The sequence below is a fragment of the Asterias amurensis genome, chromosome 13, assembly GCF_032118995.1.
Source record: "Asterias amurensis chromosome 13, ASM3211899v1".
NCBI lineage: Eukaryota > Metazoa > Echinodermata > Asteroidea > Forcipulatida > Asteriidae > Asterias > Asterias amurensis.
Genome location: NC_092660.1, coordinates 1,038,274 through 1,056,686, shown reverse-complemented (window position 1 = coordinate 1,056,686; position 18,413 = coordinate 1,038,274). Strand labels below are relative to the sequence as shown.

General features: G+C 37.0%; 1 protein-coding gene across 2 annotated transcripts in view; it reads right to left on the bottom strand.

Annotated features, from left to right (window-relative positions):
- Nucleotides 1–18,413, bottom strand: part of LOC139946613 (receptor-type tyrosine-protein phosphatase T-like) — a 46,614-nt gene that overhangs the window by 4,518 nt on the left and 23,683 nt on the right. The window contains exons 6-26 of one of the 2 annotated variants that reach the window (XM_071944327.1): nucleotides 17,884–18,033; nucleotides 16,945–17,082; nucleotides 15,865–16,002; nucleotides 14,655–14,708; nucleotides 13,242–13,562; nucleotides 12,416–12,531; nucleotides 11,458–11,665; nucleotides 10,943–11,045; nucleotides 9,468–9,699; nucleotides 8,665–8,704; nucleotides 7,932–8,028; nucleotides 7,053–7,111; nucleotides 6,569–6,855; nucleotides 6,004–6,091; nucleotides 5,022–5,098; nucleotides 4,641–4,677; nucleotides 3,518–3,615; nucleotides 2,491–2,616; nucleotides 1,983–2,131; nucleotides 1,283–1,418; nucleotides 673–822 (exon numbers count right to left, since the gene is read on the bottom strand). In XM_071944327.1, coding sequence (XP_071800428.1) covers nucleotides 673–822; nucleotides 1,283–1,418; nucleotides 1,983–2,131; nucleotides 2,491–2,616; nucleotides 3,518–3,615; nucleotides 4,641–4,677; nucleotides 5,022–5,098; nucleotides 6,004–6,091; nucleotides 6,569–6,855; nucleotides 7,053–7,111; nucleotides 7,932–8,028; nucleotides 8,665–8,704; nucleotides 9,468–9,699; nucleotides 10,943–11,045; nucleotides 11,458–11,665; nucleotides 12,416–12,531; nucleotides 13,242–13,562; nucleotides 14,655–14,708; nucleotides 15,865–16,002; nucleotides 16,945–17,082; nucleotides 17,884–18,033 — 2,804 coding nt within the window. The remainder of the gene's footprint in view (nucleotides 1–672; nucleotides 823–1,282; nucleotides 1,419–1,982; nucleotides 2,132–2,490; nucleotides 2,617–3,517; nucleotides 3,616–4,640; nucleotides 4,678–5,021; nucleotides 5,099–6,003; nucleotides 6,092–6,568; nucleotides 6,856–7,052; nucleotides 7,112–7,931; nucleotides 8,029–8,664; nucleotides 8,705–9,467; nucleotides 9,700–10,942; nucleotides 11,046–11,457; nucleotides 11,666–12,415; nucleotides 12,532–13,241; nucleotides 13,563–14,654; nucleotides 14,709–15,864; nucleotides 16,003–16,944; nucleotides 17,083–17,883; nucleotides 18,034–18,413) is intronic. The other variant, XM_071944328.1, reaches the window with a different exon arrangement.

Below are 18,413 nucleotides of genomic sequence, written 5' to 3'. Positions count from 1 at the left end.
CAACAATCAGAAGGGAGAAATTTAGAACTACATTCAACATAATTGGTAAAAAGTTTGCATACTCAGGGAGATTGTCAAATTTGCTCATTGGAACATGGAAAGATTGGTTTGCCTGCAGAATCAGGGAGAGTTTGTAGCTCTGTATCCTACATAAACATACATGAATAAACTTAATGTCAGCTTTATTCATGTATCTTTATGTAGGATACAGAGCTACAAACTCTCCCTGATTCTACAGCTTCCAGATTTGGTATAGTATACTGTGATAATTTGTAGGCAAGTTTACTTCCGTTATTGAATCCCTCACCTGTATTTTTTGTTACAGACCATTGTAGTCAACTGTGGTATAGATGGATTGCACTAAGCGTCATTGACAGCCACATTTGATGAAATGTGCACGTGCGCAAGGCTATCATTGGCTGAGAGCTGTGCGCAGTACTTTTGCATTGTTTATCATCAAATATGGCGATTGATGACGCTTAGTGCAATCCATCTAAACATAGTTCCTACTTGGCAACAGCTGGCCTTCTTGAAATTTGTTGAATGCACAGGTCTGCATCAGGCATAAAGACTGCATTAGGCAAAAAAAACTCCTTGCATGATGGTCGGTGAACCACTTGGTTGTCTAGAAAGATCATACAGCACTAAATAACGATAAAATGAAAGTGTCACCTCAAACTCTACTTGTAGTCCTGTCTTCCCACTGCCCTTTGTGGTCTTCTTCAATGCAGACAACTTGGAGGGAATATTCTCTGGTTTGATGCTGGTGTCACCACAAAGGAACGTCTCAATCAGGACATCAAAGATGAACTCATATTGGGCCTGTTTGTATTGAGAAAGAAGTTTTAAAAGTAACAGTTCTTTAGTTTAATCTTTGAGAGGTCAGGGCCATTTTCATTTTGCAAAGGGTACTTCCGTTGAAAAATCTTTAAGTCCAATAGGAAACTTTTGAAAGGGGTCACCAAGGCCAAGACCAGGGGCATGGCAACTGTGTACACGGAATTCCAGGATTGCCGCATAATTGGGGATCTACAGGTTAAGACATCTAATGTCTTAAAATTCAGGGGACATGGGCTCAAACTCAAACTGTGTAGCTTGCGGATCTCCTACTCGACTTGGAAAAAAAATGAACGCGTCAGGTTGACATGTTTTGTTTACCTTTTTGTAAACTTTGTGACTGCTTTTTGGAATGTAGCCTTTCTTCGATGAGGATGTTTCATTTCTAGGTTCAGGCTCAGAACTTGTACAAATGAACTAAGATAAATTGATGTATTTTATTTACCGGTGTTTGAATCATCTTCATCCGTTTGTCTCTCATGCCGCAAGCAAAATTCCAGATATCGACTCGACCTTCTACCTTGGCCTGGTCCAACATGGCGTCCAAAACCAAAAACACCCCAGTGCGACCGATTCCAGCACTACAAAGTAAGTCATAGATGAAAAAACAATGGCATAAGTATTGTCATGAACAAAGAACAATTGACTATAGCACGACTTGACTTATGGATTAACAACTGAGCTATCTAGTCACAATGTTGGCGGTCTCCCTATCAGTTTCCCTTGTGGTTAATTACAAACTGATTAAACTACTAGTGGCATAGAATTAAAATGCCTTCACAATCATGCTAACATGCAATCAGACTAGTTTTTCTGATCGACCTAAAATGGGATCTTGGTCAATAAAATTGGGATCCCTCCAGATTTCTCTCTGATGGGATCATGGTAGCATCGTGATCCTGGTGGGATCCTGATGGGATCAGGATCTTGGTGGTATCGTGATCCTGGTGGATCCCATCAGGGTCACTGAAGCGGAACTTGAACCTGTGCCTAAGCTTCTGATTAATGTGTCAATGCTCTACCAAAATGACCAGTTTCGCCCTAGTGTTTGTGGAGAACTCCCCATCAGTTTCCCTTTCAGCTTATTAAAAACTGATAAAAATAACTGTGACAAACAAATAATGTGCCATAACAAAAATACCAACCTGCAATGAACGACCATGGGACCAGCATTCTTTGGGCTGAACTCCTTCACCGTTTTGACAAAATTCACCACTTTGATGGGATCATGGGGCAAGCCCATATCCGGCCAGGTTATGAAATGATACTGACGAACATATCTGCATCCTTCATCCTAGGGTGTGGTTAAGATAAGATTCTAACGGTTAGAGTATTACGTAAGAAGCACTGCAGCTGTTGATAATGTATAATATTTTGAGAAACGATTCCCTTTTAAGGAATGCAGTTTTAGAGAGAGAGAGAGAGATTAAAAAACATTACAATCTGAGAAACCTTTATGCATGAAACGTTTTTCAGATTGTGTATTCCATTTCTGGAGTATTCTTCCTGCCTGGACATAACCACTCCAGATTTTATAGTGATATCTCAAAACACTAACACCTTTTGAAATACAATTGTCACAGGTTAGTTTTATTGTAAGATCTGCGTTTACATAGGATTAAAATTGAACAATTCCAAAAACGGAAGGTATACCTGCATTTTCCGAACCATCATGAAATCTCGAACGATGTAGTCTGGTTGTGTTACCTCCTTTTTCAAAGTGACAACATAATCACCATAGCATGCTGTTTTATCTGGCCAATACTTCTCACACTTTCCCTGCAAGTTAGAAAAAGAGAATCGCCTAGAAAGATAAGGTAAATAGTTACCAAATCTGACTTCTGCATGTGCACCCTCAAAGACTCGTGTCTCACTAGGTCAGACAAGTATCAAAGCAAATCACTAGTCAATGTACTAACATACAGGTTTAACATTTGCTAATCAACTTTCTACCTCAAGTTTGGAGAAATGTTCATAAGGTTGGCTTGGTGGGTTTTTTCCCCTGCATGTCACCTTTGTGGTCTCGGTTCAAATCCCACCTCAGACTAGCCTTTAGTCAAGGCACACGCGGCACACCGGATAGCACCACAGCCCCAAAAATGTAACGCACGAAAAAAGACCATCGCCGCCAGCGGGAAGCCGTGAAGCGCCTTTACCAACTCGTTTTGGGGGCCTTATGTTTTTCTTTTCATTTGCCAACGATTTTGGTGGGAGAAAATGTAACGAATTTGCATCGAACGTTCTTGTGACGTCATGCAAGTAATTGTGACTTCTTATTGGCCAGCAACTCACCACGCTAATGCGTTATGCATTACATTTTCTCCCACCAAAATCATTGGCAAATGTAAAGAAAAACATAAGGCCCCAAAATGAGTTGGTAAAGGCGCTTCGCGGCTTCGCCGCTTCGCCACTCGCAGTAATAGTCTTTTTCGTGCGTTACATTTTTGGGGTTGTGCGTGCCAACCAGTGTGCCGTGTGCGACTTGACTAAAGGCTAACCTCAGACCTGAAGCTATCTATGTGGATTGGGTTTTAAGTCCTTACCTGATTGCGGAGTGTTTCCTCATTTGGGTTTTTCAACTGTTGTCTCGTTTTCTATCTATCTTGTTTTTGTGCGCTAATTTTGGTTGTTCATGTGTAATAAAAAGTCAAACTAATTAAACCAATGCAGCTTGAATTACCTTGACTCCTTCTTGTAGGTTGGTGAGCATGACAATCTTAGTGGTATTCTCCTGCCATATCATCCTCCACATATCACAAACTGAAGCCTTGTTTGGACCTGAAATTGTGATTCATAAAATAACACGAGATTGTCATAATGGTCCGCAATTTTCACAATGAATAAGTGCTGGTATTCATTTTCTCAAAATTAATACGTAAATCATCTCAGAAATTTATCTTCAAACTTTAGAATCAACACTATAAATGCTATTTACTTTCATGAGATTAAAATTGTCAACCTTTTTAAAAAGTACATGTTTGAAACAAAAGGGTGTGTTTTGTCTTGTTAATACTCGTTACTGTCTGGAACCAAAAGGTCAGCCACTTTGAAAGTGACTTTCTGTCGCTATTGGCTTTCCCTGCCAGGGTTCTTGTCTTTTGCTTTGTCTGTAGTGTTTTGTGTTCCACCCCACTGGAGGTGTTTCCTACACAATCCTTATATCTGCCCACGGCCAGGCAAGGTTTCTCAGTAATTTGCTTGTGTTTTTACATATTTTTTTTGGTTCTCTTTTTATAACCATTGTATTGCTTTTTCTTGTAAATCTTTGATGTGCAATTTTTTAATACATGTATGTGTTTTTTCATGTTTGCTGGCAAATAAAATGAAATGGAAAAAAAAAAACACAAAAGATCAAACCACAATATTTACACCAAATGATTTTTATAAAGTCCTGGTTATGCAACCAAGGATGCCTCATAAATGAACTTAATCACTGTAGCTCGCAAGCCTGAAAAAAACCTGTTAACAAAGGTGCTTGCTTTGTGAACCAGAAATACCGGGGTAACTGCTGCTCTACCACAAAACGTGTTCTGGGTTCTTTTTGCACTACCAATCCCATTACACGGCACCGACAATTTAATGTCATATTAGAAGGGCAAAGTAGGTATGGTATCTTGTGCCACAACAGGGACTTGAAACTACACTCTGTTGACCAGAAACACCATAGTCTAATGATCTTATTAACCGACCAACAATGCCATGCACAAATATAGAAACAATTATCAAATGTTTTCAGTGCCAGTAACTTTTTGTGGTTTAGAGATCGAAGGGAAAAAAGTTGCATCGGTTTGTTTTTTACTTACCTTGGCTGGCTATGTATTTGTTTGGTTCATTGAAACCCTGTAGTGGTGAGAAGGAAGCAAAAACAGTGGTTAAATTTATACAGAAGTGTCATTAAAACTTGTTTATTTTATCTTTTTATCTTGGTGGGTGGGCTGTTGGACTGTCAAAACCAAATGTTTTTTTGTTTAATTTCGTTGAACTCTTCAGGAAATATGTCGTTTTCGTTATCACAAAGCCTGTATCTGTACAAAAGTAATTCTGCCGTATTTGGTTCCAGTTTTTCTCCACCTCAGGGGATTTCCTGAATATGTTTCAGTTCTTTCTAAAAACTGGAGTGGTCGTTTATCGATTCTGTACAGGGGAACACAATGGAACAGAAAGAAATCATATGACAAACTTACATCTATGTAACTTGCATTTACATAATCAGAGTCTGGTTCATCTGGTAGTTTCTCAAGCACAACACGAGAAAAGTCATCTGTGGTAGATACAAAGTTAGGAATCTAAATATAAATGGTTGGATTAAACACACTTGAATACAAACTAAACATTGCTTAAAACTACAATTCAAAAGATTAGGATGTACACATATTAAAAATAATGGGGGAAAACAGCAGTGCAAAAAGCAAAAGCAACAAGGAGAAACGTACAAAACAAAGGAAAAGCGACTGGTTATAAAAGTCTAAAAGCATGGGCATGGAAATTAAAACTAGCAATTGTAAAAAAGGTAAACAATTTAAAATGAGATCTCTTAAGTGGCAACAAGAAAAATTCATACAAAACAATGGAATAGCGTGAATAAAAATTGTGCAAAAATACAGGGCAATAGTGTGGGTTCCAGTCCTGATCTTGCAAGACACTTAATCATAATTGATTCATACCTCTGATGGGACATAAATGCCATATGTGTGATGTAATGCACAATTGCTACAAGAAGGGGTTTATCTCTGTGTTTCTGTCAGGAGCTGCCAAGTGCGCAGCAGCACCATGTAAACCCTTATAAAGTGCTACATACATCTTACTCGTAATTTCAAATAATTTTGTCTCAAAAACCTGTCTTAAGTGCCTTGAGTACCTTATTGGTAGATACCTGAACTATAAAAGACACCAATGATGTGTTATTATTATTAGAGGCATGAAGACAAATTATTGTGAAGTCATTTGGTTCATTTTCCATACCATTAGGTAGTACAATATAAGGAAAACTACTAAACAGAACTTAATAATAGTATGGGGAGGTCGCAGACAAGAAGCCTAAAGCTGGTACAAGATATGGCCTCTTCAGTGCTGCCTGGCAGCTCATCCGATATGAAGTATTTCAGGTTTTTTATGTTAAGAAAACAGTTGATCACAAAAAAATAATCATATTAATAATAAACTCACAAGGAATGATGTTAGCATAGCGATTCTTTTCTTTGTTTTTGTCGTCCTTTGCTCTTTCACATGAATGACAGTCGGAATCGGGCAAATTCTAAAAATTGAAAAGAAATACAAAAGTTCAATATAGTTGAAAGAGCTTACTCTTAATTATCATTGAGAGGCAACAGACCTTAGTTCTGATGTTATCACAGTTTGTTTACTACCTTGCAGAAGAATGGGAAACCATTATGTCTCTTTTGCAGTGTTTCAACCAGTTACGGTTCTTTAGCAATGCGCTTAACAGACCTACATGTAAATGTCATCATAATCATAAGTGTGTCTTGGCCGAGGCAGTCAGGTGCACCAGATTCAAGTTCTGGTATCTGAGTTATCAGTTTTTAAGTTCACAATCCGGTCATAACACTTGGGTCATTGAGCAGGACACTTCTGGTATTATCTACAATAAGAATGAATGTATCATTGTTTAGGTAATAATAAAAGGTGCTCTGAGGGGTCAACTTGGGGGTAAAAAGCACAAAAATAAATTCACATTTTGTAGTTATTAACGTACCACATTATCAAAACTCACCTCATAGTCAAACAGAAACCCATTGCCTTCTTTGTACATTTCCTTCTTCTTCTTGCTGACATAATCTTTCAACTCTGATAATGGAATCGGGAAAGGAGCCGTAAATTGCTTCTTCTTCTTAACCTGCTTGGGTCTGGCTGGTGCAGTGGCTGGTGTGGCTGGTGAAGTGGCTGGTGCTGCGGCTGGTGTATTGGCTGGTGTGCTTGCAGGCGGACCTTCATTGGCAACATCACTATATGGGTTTTCTAATCCTGAAGAGAGTTTGTCATTGCTAGCTCGCACTCCTGCTGACAAAACAAATAAAACATTCAAAAACTCTGTTGACTGTGAAGTTGTCAATTAAATTATGTGCAGAATTGTTTAAAATGCATGTAATTTCTGATCCCTTCAAGTCTGAAAAGTTCTCATTCTTTCTATCAGACAGAATAATCTGTTTATTAAGTCAAGAAGAAAGTTTACAGGGATGCAACTTATAATCTCTTACCATTTGCAGCATTGAAATGTCTCCGATCCACCAGGCTGTTGTTAAGTCCTTTCTTCCTCCTGAAAAATACAGTTAACAAAAATAATAAATACCGGTACAGCATTCCTTCACTCATCAATGCTTAACTGTTATGGTATCAGCGTTCATTTGTAAGTTTATTCATTCCGGATGGTTTCCCAATACCATGTGTCAAAGCCACAAGCTGAATTGATCTTGAGTTACAATGAAAAACGGTAAACTGCTAATGCTCAGCTTTGCTCAGCAGAATTTTTCTACTTAAAATAGTCTGCTTAAAGACACTGGACACTATTGGTAACTGTCAAAGACCAGTCTTCTCACTTGGTGTATCTCAATATATGCATAAAATATGAAGCCGTAACCTGTGAAAATTTGAGCTCAATTGGTCGTCGAAGTTGCGAGATAATAATGAAAGAAAACTTGTCACATGAAGTTTCGAGACCTCAAATTCTAAATCCGAGGTCTCAAAATCAAATTCGTCAAAAATTACTTCTTTCTCAAATAACTATGTTGCTTTAGAGGGAGCCGTTTCTCACAATGATTTATACTATCAACAGCTCCCCATTACTCATTACCAAGTAAGGTTTTATGCTAATAATTATTTTGAGTAATTACCAATAGTGTCCACTGCCTGTAAGGAGCTGTAGCACCACAATATTAGGCTTACCAGACTAAGGTTACTAATCAAAAAGGGAATTCACATTTTTATGTATCATCTGTGACTGGGCATCCTGCTTATTTCTGCTTTAAAAGAAAATTGTTTAACATAATTTATGGCCAATGTTTTTTTATTTGATGTGTTTACAGCATTTGGGCCGATTTTCCCTGTAAATATCACTACATTGTGACAATAATTATTACCTTATTTGGAAGATCACAGCAACCACAATACCAATCAGGACAATCAGCATCAATGGAACCACAATAGCAGCTACCGGAGGGCCTGCACTTTGTGGCACTGCCAAACAAAGATTATATTGTTAAGGTTTGAAAGCAGAATTACATATTATCATATACATGTACATGTAACTTCTAATATCTTATTGTTGTTGAAGCTTATATCTTCAACATCAATTGAGAAATTGATGACACTTACAAAAATAGCTAGTTAAGGATTCAAAGTTCAGTTTCAGTAAAAAGCTGGCCGCTAAGTTGCTTGTGATTTTACCGATCAAGACCAAAAATGGAACATGGTATGATAATTGTTCTACAATAATGAAACTCATAATTTTACCTTATGGAAAGTGTTATGAGGGACAGACAACAGAAATATTAAGAAGGTAAAAATATATAAAAAAACTTCCAAATATTACCCACCCCCACAAAAGAACCGGACTACTTTTTTCTGTCCTGCCTCAAGCCCGGTTCATACCTCCTGTGAATGCGAAGCGAATTTGATGTGAACTTTACGTCACAACTATCCTTTTGCAGCAATATTCGCAAGTAAGATGAACAGAGCGAATTTTGTGGCGTCAACATTCCCTTCGCATTTGCATTCGCAGGAAGTATGAACCAGGCTTTAGTTTGAAGCCTTCGCGTTGAATTAGCAAAATTGTCAAAATGATCACGGTGGAGTTATTGAGCAGTAAATTACCTGTAACTCTTAGTGGCTCACTCCACTTAACGGCATAATCCTTAAAAAATACAGAAAAGAGAGAAATATCAACACATTTGTTTTAGATTGTATCAAACTTATATTTATATTTAACCATGTTTTAATCCTTCATAATATCTGAAGCACAATAGCAATAAGCTGATTGAACCAATCTATAGGAATTTAGTTCCCCAAATTACTGTTTCTCCATTGTTGTAATAAAAGTACCTGTGTGTTATAGTGCACAATATACCGTAATTTTCTTATGCAATTTGATTCTTAAATAAGCCATTTGAGAGTTCGTTTGGAACAAAGTATTGTACAATGACTTGCCTATACTCACAAGAAACCACTTTGATTTGAATTCTTCGCACTAAAGAGATAGTTGCTATATTTAATGGTTCAGGGCAAGCTTTTGTATAGCATCCTCCAGATGAACAAACCCTGGTACCATTGTGCCTTTGCCTTACATATTAATTGAGGAATGTGTATTGGTGTTTGTTACCTCTGCAAAAGCTTGCCCCAAATCATGAGACACATGGGTGCTCATCATCTCTTATGTAACTATGCAAGAGCTTGCCCCAAACCATGTGATCTAGCAACTGTCCTGATAGTCTGGTCTGAGGAATTCAAAAGTCAAGCAGCAACTTATGATCAAGTGAGTTAGTCATTGTACCAGAAATTCTAACTCGCAAATGACTTATTTACAAGCTTGTGAGAAAGTAGACACATGTTGCGTTGTTGCAAGGGGTGAATTTGTCATGGTTTACAAAATGACACAAGGGATAAAATATAAGGCTTACCGATTGAGAAATCCTACTGACTGATCCGAGATAGATGTCATATTGAGTGTTGCTTTCCAGGGGTTTGTTTCCCTCTGTTTCTCCGTCACCCACAGTGAATGTTGCAGGGAGATCCTTCTTAGGTAATTCTGCTGCTACATAAAGAGTTGGTTCAGTGGATCGTTGGTACCTTGATCCCCTGGTGTCCCTTCTAGTGACTGTCTTAACCCGCTGTACACCAACTTGCATGCCTCTACACAACACACAAATAATGTTCAAGAGTTAAATTTCAGTTAATGTTGGATCAGTCACAGTTTAACAAAAATTCTTGTGCAAGTTAATTTTTATTCAATACCACAGAGAGCTGTTTTAAAAACTGAAATGAACAAGGCAAGGTGAATGTTGGCACACAGTGTTCAATCAACTGATGTTATTAAAAAATGAAACTTGACATACTTGTTTTACAGAAACGCACAAAATGTTGAAACTTAAAGTCTATTTCTTAATTTCGATGACATTCACGCTCATTCTCGATAATCTTCAATGACAGCATTTTGCAAATTTTGCTGTTGAAAATATAAATAAACAAAAGATTAAATGTGAAGTTTGATACTTGTAATGTTTGTCTCATTTCCATTTAAGGACTTTCTGTTGGAAAATGAGCGAATCAAAAAATGAATTTGACCTCGGAGCCCCTCTTTATTGGCATAAGCGTCAGAATACAAATTAACATGGTTAAATTGACAACTAGTGAAGGCAGAGTTTAGATTCAAACAAGGTTTTGGAAACAGAATCCACAGCACTACAGCACTAGATAAAAGGGAAGGTACACATTTGGTAATTGTCATAGAGCAGTCTTCTCATTTCGTGTATCCCAACATAAGCATAAAATAACAAGCCTGTGAAAATTTGAGCTAAATTGGTCGTCGAAGTTGCGAGAAAATGATGAGAGAAAAAACATCCTTGTTGGACGAATTTGTGTGCTTTCAGATAGGAATAAACAACTTCTAGCAAGAAGTTTTTGTTATTTTAGTGAGAAATTACCTTTTTTCAAAATCTATGCTACTTCAGAGGGAGCCGTTTCTCACAATGTTTTATACTATCAACAACTCTCCAATGCTCGTTACCAAGTCAGTTTTTAAGTAATATTTGTTTTGAGTAATTACCAAACGTGTACCTTCCCTTTAAACAACAAAATGTCTTTTTTGTCTATAGAAAATAAAAGTTTTGTTCACAAAGCCAGCATAAAAATGTTGAATTCAGAAAAAGATCTGAAATGTTTCATTCCTAATAACACAATGATTGAAACAAACATCAAGCCTGGAAATTCATCTTTGAAAGGGCAGGGTGATTTTCATTTTGGCAAAGGCTATTGGAAAATCTTAAAAGTCTATGGGAAACATTTGAAGGGGGACCAAGGCCAAGAGCAGTGAGCAAATGGCGTCTGAGTAATTCCAGGCCTGGAATATTACAGGCCAAAAATAATTTCAACTTACGTAATGTACTCTGACGAGGATGGAAGATTCAAAGCGATAGTGACTGTGGAAGAAGTCAAATTTGAGACATCGTCTTGGGAAAGCTTGGTCGGAGCAGGAAGATCTGTAAAGTCAAAGATATAAAATTTACCAAGGGAAGATTCTATATCTAAAGAATCATAAGAGAGCATCTCAAAAGTCAAAAGAGGTTCTGGCAGTCCAGGCTGACGTGTCTACAGAAACAAGAACGTTCTTTTCGAGTGTGGTGTGCCTGACTTTTGAGACGTTCCAAAACAAGAAGATGCCACTTTTAGGCTACGAAGTAACAAATAAAAAAAGACAGGTCTCCATTTGCTTATTTTAAATTTTTTACTATTAATGACTTTGATAAACCAAGCCCTTAACAGTTAATATCACTAACGCTGACAAAACAAAATTAAAACAAGAAACTTGTTTTAAATTCACTCATGAAGAATGCAGGATTCCATAAATTCATTTTAACAAAATTGTGATAATTGAATGATGTCCCACAATACCTGTCTCAACTGCAGTAAAGGCCTCTAGTGTTGCATCCTCTCCAACACCAACACTGTTGAAACCTTTCAGTCGGAAATCATATTTTGTGGATGGTTCTAAACCGCTGATGTTGATGTGCATATCTGGTGAATCTATGTCGACCGATTGAAATGAGCTGTTTGGACTGAAGTTGGTGTCATAAGGTTTTTCCAGCACCCTGTATGAGAGCTGTACATTGTTTTGAGAATGGGAAATAAAAAGACACCGATAAATGTTACAACAATTTACACCTGACACATCGCTACAAGAAACTTTAAATAAGGGAATCAATGTGTGGTGAACAGGTTTTCAACTAGTGGTTCAATCCCAATGAGGCCTGGTTCTTAATAATTTTGCCGAGACGAAGTCGAGGTAAATTATCAAGAACCAGGCCTCGGCGGGTTTAAACCACTAGTTGAAAACCGATTCAACACACTTTGATTTCCTGTACACATAACTAGATTCCCATTCATAAATACCTTTTTGGTTAAAAGGCGTCATAAAGTAAGAAACTCTGTAAAACTTATCCGTTTCCGCCGAGTGCTTGAGCTCTGTATGTTTCCAACTCCATGGTATGTTCAGTATACGTGTTGAATGTACATGTACGATGTCCGTACGCGTGTGTTTCCGGTTCCGTTCGTGCGCATGCGCGTATAGTCTTAGTGCCTATTCGCTGATTTTCCTTTCACACACAGCGCGGCCAAATCACCGACAGCGCCTGCATCGCCCGTAACAAGAAATGTCTTGCATCAAGACTAGCGCGGACAACCAGTTATCAACGGTTTAAACACCCCCACGTGACGCGCTCTCCACCAATAGGATTAGCGAAACTGTCTGAGGTATTTATGAATGAAGTTTCAAATACTGAAAGTTTGAATTTATAATAGGATTGACATGAGTAAATTGTTTTGATCGAAACAATCTGCTATGAAGACTCACTTTGTATTTAAATATCACACCATTTCTTTGACCGCATGGTGTTTCACTCCAGCTCAATGCCACACTATGCTTCGCTGCTGAAGTAGTCTTGAAATCTGTTGGAGATCCCGTTGGCTCTAAAATAAAAACACGAAACAGCAAGTTTACTTTTTACCTCCTTATGCGTAATAGTTGGGACCTGTCACAATGATTATTAGAAAGTATAAGAATCAAGCATTGTAATAAAAGGGTTCTAAACCTGAACATTTCTTCATCATCTCTTCATCTCTCTACACTGATGATATTCTCAAACCTATAGTACAGGTCAAAGTGCTAGTCGCTTTGAAGGGTCCATTGATTTGTTTTCTTACCAACGATGTTGCTATCTCGAATCCAAAGCTGTCACACTTTGCCTGTAATTTTACCTTAAAACACTTTTTTTATCATTGAAAGGAATTTCTTACAGCATAACCTTATAATCCAGACAATTCTTTACAAAGCACTTGTAAGCCAATTAAAAAGAGTAACATTTTGTGACATAAATGCTCATGAAAAACTAGCTCAGTTCACTGACTAAAATAGACTTTTTGAAATCAGTGAGAACAATTTTTTTTTAATGAATGTTGAAATGTTAGCACTTCCAACTTTTGTGAACCCCTGGAGTTATAGATTTCAGTATCCTCAGAAAAAAGGGTTACCAGATCAGTAAATTAATCAGAAGAGCATGAATTCTTTATGAAAGCAAATTGCAGGTATTATCTTCTCTAGGCAGACATAAAGAAGTATGAATCCAGTTCAAAGTCAGAAAGTTCCCATCCCTATAGATGCTCTCCTACCAGGAACTTACCCTTCTCAGGTGTTGTATGTTCGATATAATCATCCTCCTGAAACTTCCCAAGTCCTGCCTCATTCCTGGCAAGAACACGAACCTTGTAGATTGAATTTGCCTCTAAAGATGAATTAGGATGTGGTACAGGAGCCTGTCTCTCTGTTGTGTTGTGTAGAGTTTCAAACTCCCCAGCCTCCTCTTGGCAACGATCTCTCGTAACCAATTTATACTGTACCGCATAGTCAATAACAGGACACTTGTTTTGAGGAGCTTTCGCCCATATAAGGGTCTGGCTCGAGTCTTGCTTAGAGCTGACCTGATAGATCACGGATACAGGAACTGAAAAAAAATACCATCATAAATCTTGTTCACTCTCTCCCTTTCCCAAAGTTGTTCCAGAGTACAGCTTTTATTAAAAAACATTGTTATAGTATTGGAATTTTGTTTTAACTTAACATTTCCTAGCAAATAGTGGCAAGTGCCGGCTGTAAAAATTGATCAACCACATTGTACATACTAGGCCCAAAAGTTGTTTTTCAACAACATGATAAATGCACTTTTTGTGCAATTTCTAGTAGTGTTCATCTTCTTGCATTTCCTGCCTTAAATATTTCTTTCATGTTGCCTTTGTTATGTCAAGTGTTTATCAAGGTTTGCCAGCTTTTAGAGTCACTAACAATTCTTAGTAAAAAACAAATAGGAGCAAAATTGGGTATATTTTAGAAAAGGGTGTTCAGGGCTTTTTTTCTCCTTTCCTTTTTAGTACAGCCTTCAAATGATTCAATAAACTCACTGCCAGAAATAATGAAGCGAACCCTTCTCTCTCCATAAGAGCCATATGGCGGAAAACTCTTTTTGGAGTGAAAGACAGGTACTTTCAACTCGATTAGAGTGAAGTTCATTCCAATTTGACTTAAAAAGAGTGACACAGATTGACTTTCACTCTCAAAAGAGCGAAACTGACACCACTCTAACAAGGTAGTGAAATGTTCACTCCTTTACATTAAGAGAGGAGCATTTATAGTGTGTACTAGTGGGTCTTTTACTGCATCGATGGTACGTGGATGGGTACTACGGCTTTAGTTACATTGTACCAAGCAATAATGGTTAAAAGTCTTGTTCAAGGACACAATTAATGTCACCACTGGGACTTGAACCCACACTCTGCTGAACAGACACACCAGAGCTTGAGCTTGGTGATCTTATCCGCTCGGTCAAGACATGCCGCCATTTCACTGGTACACATGGTTTATACTATCAGAATTAATTCACAAGATTAAAATCCTTTCTTTCTTGTTTCATATTTCACTTTTAGGAAAAATTTGGAACTGAAAAGCGTAATATACAAATTTTCATTATGGCTAACATGTTTTGAAAAATCAGTGATTAAAGATTTTTTTTAATGCTCATCAAGTCATTTGCTAACCTTACCATAACACGCTGTACAGTCTGGATGAAGACCAGTCTGACCATACGGGCAAGAGTCTGAAAGAAAACATTTGTGTTTAAAAGTGTTTAATAAAAAATTCCAAATAACTGTGCTTTCAATACCTTCAAGTCACCTGGAAATAGCATTTTTTTTCTTTCAAACATAAGAGTATATGCTTACGAACAATAAAACAATTTTTTTAGTAATTGTTTGTCACGATTTATATGTTTAAAAAATATATAAAGTTGTTTGGGGGGCTGACTTCGCCTACCCCTTTTGTGACGTCAATTGAGGCAGACTTTGCCTGCAATGCGTATAGTAAACACACGTGCAAAGTACATGTACGTCCAAGTCGTGAGTTGGTACATTTCAAAAAGTGTTTTTCTGCATTCAGCAGCAATACACCTGGTCGGCATTGCCGGAAAAAAAAAAAAAAAAAAATCTTTTTTTGAAACGTACAAACTCACGACTTGGTCCGTACATGTACTTTGCAATTTTTGTTTACTCTACGCATTACAGGCAAAGTCTGCCTCGATTGACGTTACGAACAGTGCCCTCTCGGGTCGGGGTCTACTCTTAAATTTGTAAATAACATAAGAACTAATTTTTTAAAACCTTAGTTAACTGTTTATTCACATTCCACTCATCAAAACACATATATTAGTAGCAAAAGCTTTATTTTGAAAAAATACCACTTCCAGGTGACTTTCAGTGTTTGAATACCCTAACAATAAGAGAACATGTGTAGAATAGCCTGAATAATAATAATAATAATGTTAATAATAATGATAACTATCATAAAAATAATATTAGCAAAATAGGGAGACTGTCAGGGCTATATATTGGTCAGTTGAGCACCGTCATGTTAATCTCGAGCTCACAGGTTCAGTTAAACCCTGCTCTAGCCAATTAACTTTGCGCAACCCCAAGTTAATTTCCTTTTCTGTAACTTATAAATGACACCACAATGCTTATAAAGTGGTCAAAAAGTGTACAAGCTGTTAATCACAAATTCTCTGCTGATCACTGCTGTGGATGAGAATACAATAACTTATTATAGTTGACTTTATTATATCAAGTCAATAATTACTGTCTGCATGACTATACATGTAGTTTGTCTCAATAACAAGTCATTTCCATCATGTTTATGTAAGGAACAGGAAAAGGACCGATGGTCAGTTGGAAACAAAGTAGGTCTGTTGTCATACTTACTTTGGCAGTTTTCACCTCTGAAGCCGTTTCCACACATTCCATTATTTGGGCATTTCCCGTTGCCTTTGTCACAAACTGCATCATTATCACAATGGCATCTGTGCGTACAGTTAACTCCAAACTGACCATCAGGACAAACTATATTTAAAAATAGTGTAGAATGACAGATTTTAACAGAAAGTATATTTTACAAGGCGAAATGAATTGTTGGTAAAATGTCTAAATTTTCGCCATTTTCAGCAGGAAGTATGAAATTAAAATTGACACACTCAATATGATGTCTTGTGTACCGCAACTGTGTTTGAGGATAAATAATTGAGACATATTTTTCCTGACCTTTTCCTGGTTTTTTTTCCTAATAAAGACTGACATTTTACATTTATTGAATATGTTAGCTCTTGACTGTGTCATGCCACTGACATCAAGCAGGACGCAAAAGGACCCTATCATGCACAATAATTGATTATTCATTTGTTGAAAATGGCAACCTCCCAAAAGTAGGTTACAATAGCACCCTCAAGAGTCCTCTTTCCAATCCTGAAAATTGTGTGGTGGTGCGATCTTTATCTTTTGTTTGACAACTATTTTTCGGAAAGGATTTAAAACTGTTGCTAGCGACAGGTTGGCGCATGAAAGAGTTGACAGTTAAATTTGTTTTCTCTAATCAGAATAGATCAATGAATGTTTGAAAAGCAAAGGATAGTTTATTGGGTCTGTGAATTTTGTTTTCTTTATTTTCAGTTTAATATCAACAATTTTCAAAAGAGAGCTAAATATAAACATACATTTCATATCAGACAATGTGTTTACATGCCTAGACTTCTACTGGACTTGTCTACATAGGACATTGGTTAACACCCAGGACAACTTCTAGGCTCCAAAAAGTTGTAAAAGATAACAGTGGGCATGGGCATAAAAAATGTTTTTTGATTACCAATGTGAAGAGTTTAAAACATCCAGAGCCACAAATCAACAGACTACCAGATGTGACTTCAATTGTCTGCCTTTGAAATTGAAATGAGGAATCTGGGAATAAATGACAAGCTCACATGTATCACAATAAGTTTTATACTTCCTTACTCTGACAATTTTCTCCTGTGAAGCCAGTTGTACAATTTACTCCACTTCCGCATGTGCCATTTCCCTTGTCGCACACTGCATTACCCGCACAGTTACATTTTAGCTTACAACCAGCACCAAAGTATCCGTCTTCACAATCTGTAAAAGAAAATAAGGCAATCCATTTGACAAGTTAATATAATAATTTTGACTGACTGTGTTTGTCTTTTGGCTTGCATATGAAAATAAAGTTAGCTCTCATTGTTCCAAATCTAATTCCTTCTACTTGAACATGGAACCACCTTCCAGTTTACTATTGCTACTTCTTAAAAAAACACAACTAAAGTAAACCATTTGAAAGTATGAAATATGAGGATTTATTTTTCCTAAAAGGAACATAAAACATCAGGGAGATTGTTCCTTGCTTATTTAAAGGAAAATATTTCTGTACTTTCAAGGCCTGGAATTAGATTAATACCACATAGCCTTGGCTTGTTGCCCTGTTTTTGACATTGGTGCCTCTTCGAAAGTTCATTATCCTCCATTCTATGTTAACTCAGCATAAAAATGATCAGGCTTTTACCTGTATAAGATTGGTATACTAAACCCAGTGAGAGCAATATTTATTTTAGCCCACAGTTTTCAATCCACTCCAATCACAAAATTCCTTTAGAAAATCTTTTGAGATTTTGGGGAGGGTTAGGTTACTTAGCTAGGACATCATTCTATAATGTTTATGCCTTTTCTCTTCAAAGTTTTCAATTACTGTCAAAAGAATTTTTTTTTTAAGTCTTGACTGATAGTGAAAAGCCATGTATTTGCATTGGGTTTTTTGCACTTTTATTCTGTATTTGATATTATCTTTTATTGTTTACATGCTCAAACATAGTTTACGAAGAACTCAACTTAAATTAAAAAGGGTTAATCTGATTGTCATTATGAGCTTGATAAAAAACCTACCGTCTTCACATTTCTGGCCTGTGAAGCTAGCTGCACATGTACATCCAAAGGGATCCGGAGGACACATCAAGTGTCCCTGGCAAGCTATAACTGGATTCCGACTGCTACATGTCAGCTGACTGTCCTGACCAAACCAGTTTTTGCCCCGCACTGCAAACATATTTAACAGTGAAATAAAAATTAGTCCTCTAAAAATAGTGTTCCTTAAAAGTAGACGTTTTTTAGTGATCCATAGAAATGGCAGATTTTTCTATACAGGTACACGTACAGTCCTATGATTTCAACATTTTCAGGTCATACTATTTGGTTTTTGCCATTACACCAGTGTGTATTGAGCTCTTCATACCCTGAGTACTATCCTCTGTCCTCTGAACAAACATTTTAATAATAATAATAATAATAAAAAGATATTTATAAAGCGCCAAATTGCCAAATAAGGCCTCAAAGCGCTAGATACAAAGGTAAAAAAACAATTTACAAAATACAACATTACAATACAGAGGGTTTCTGAAGAAAACGGTTTAAAAAGA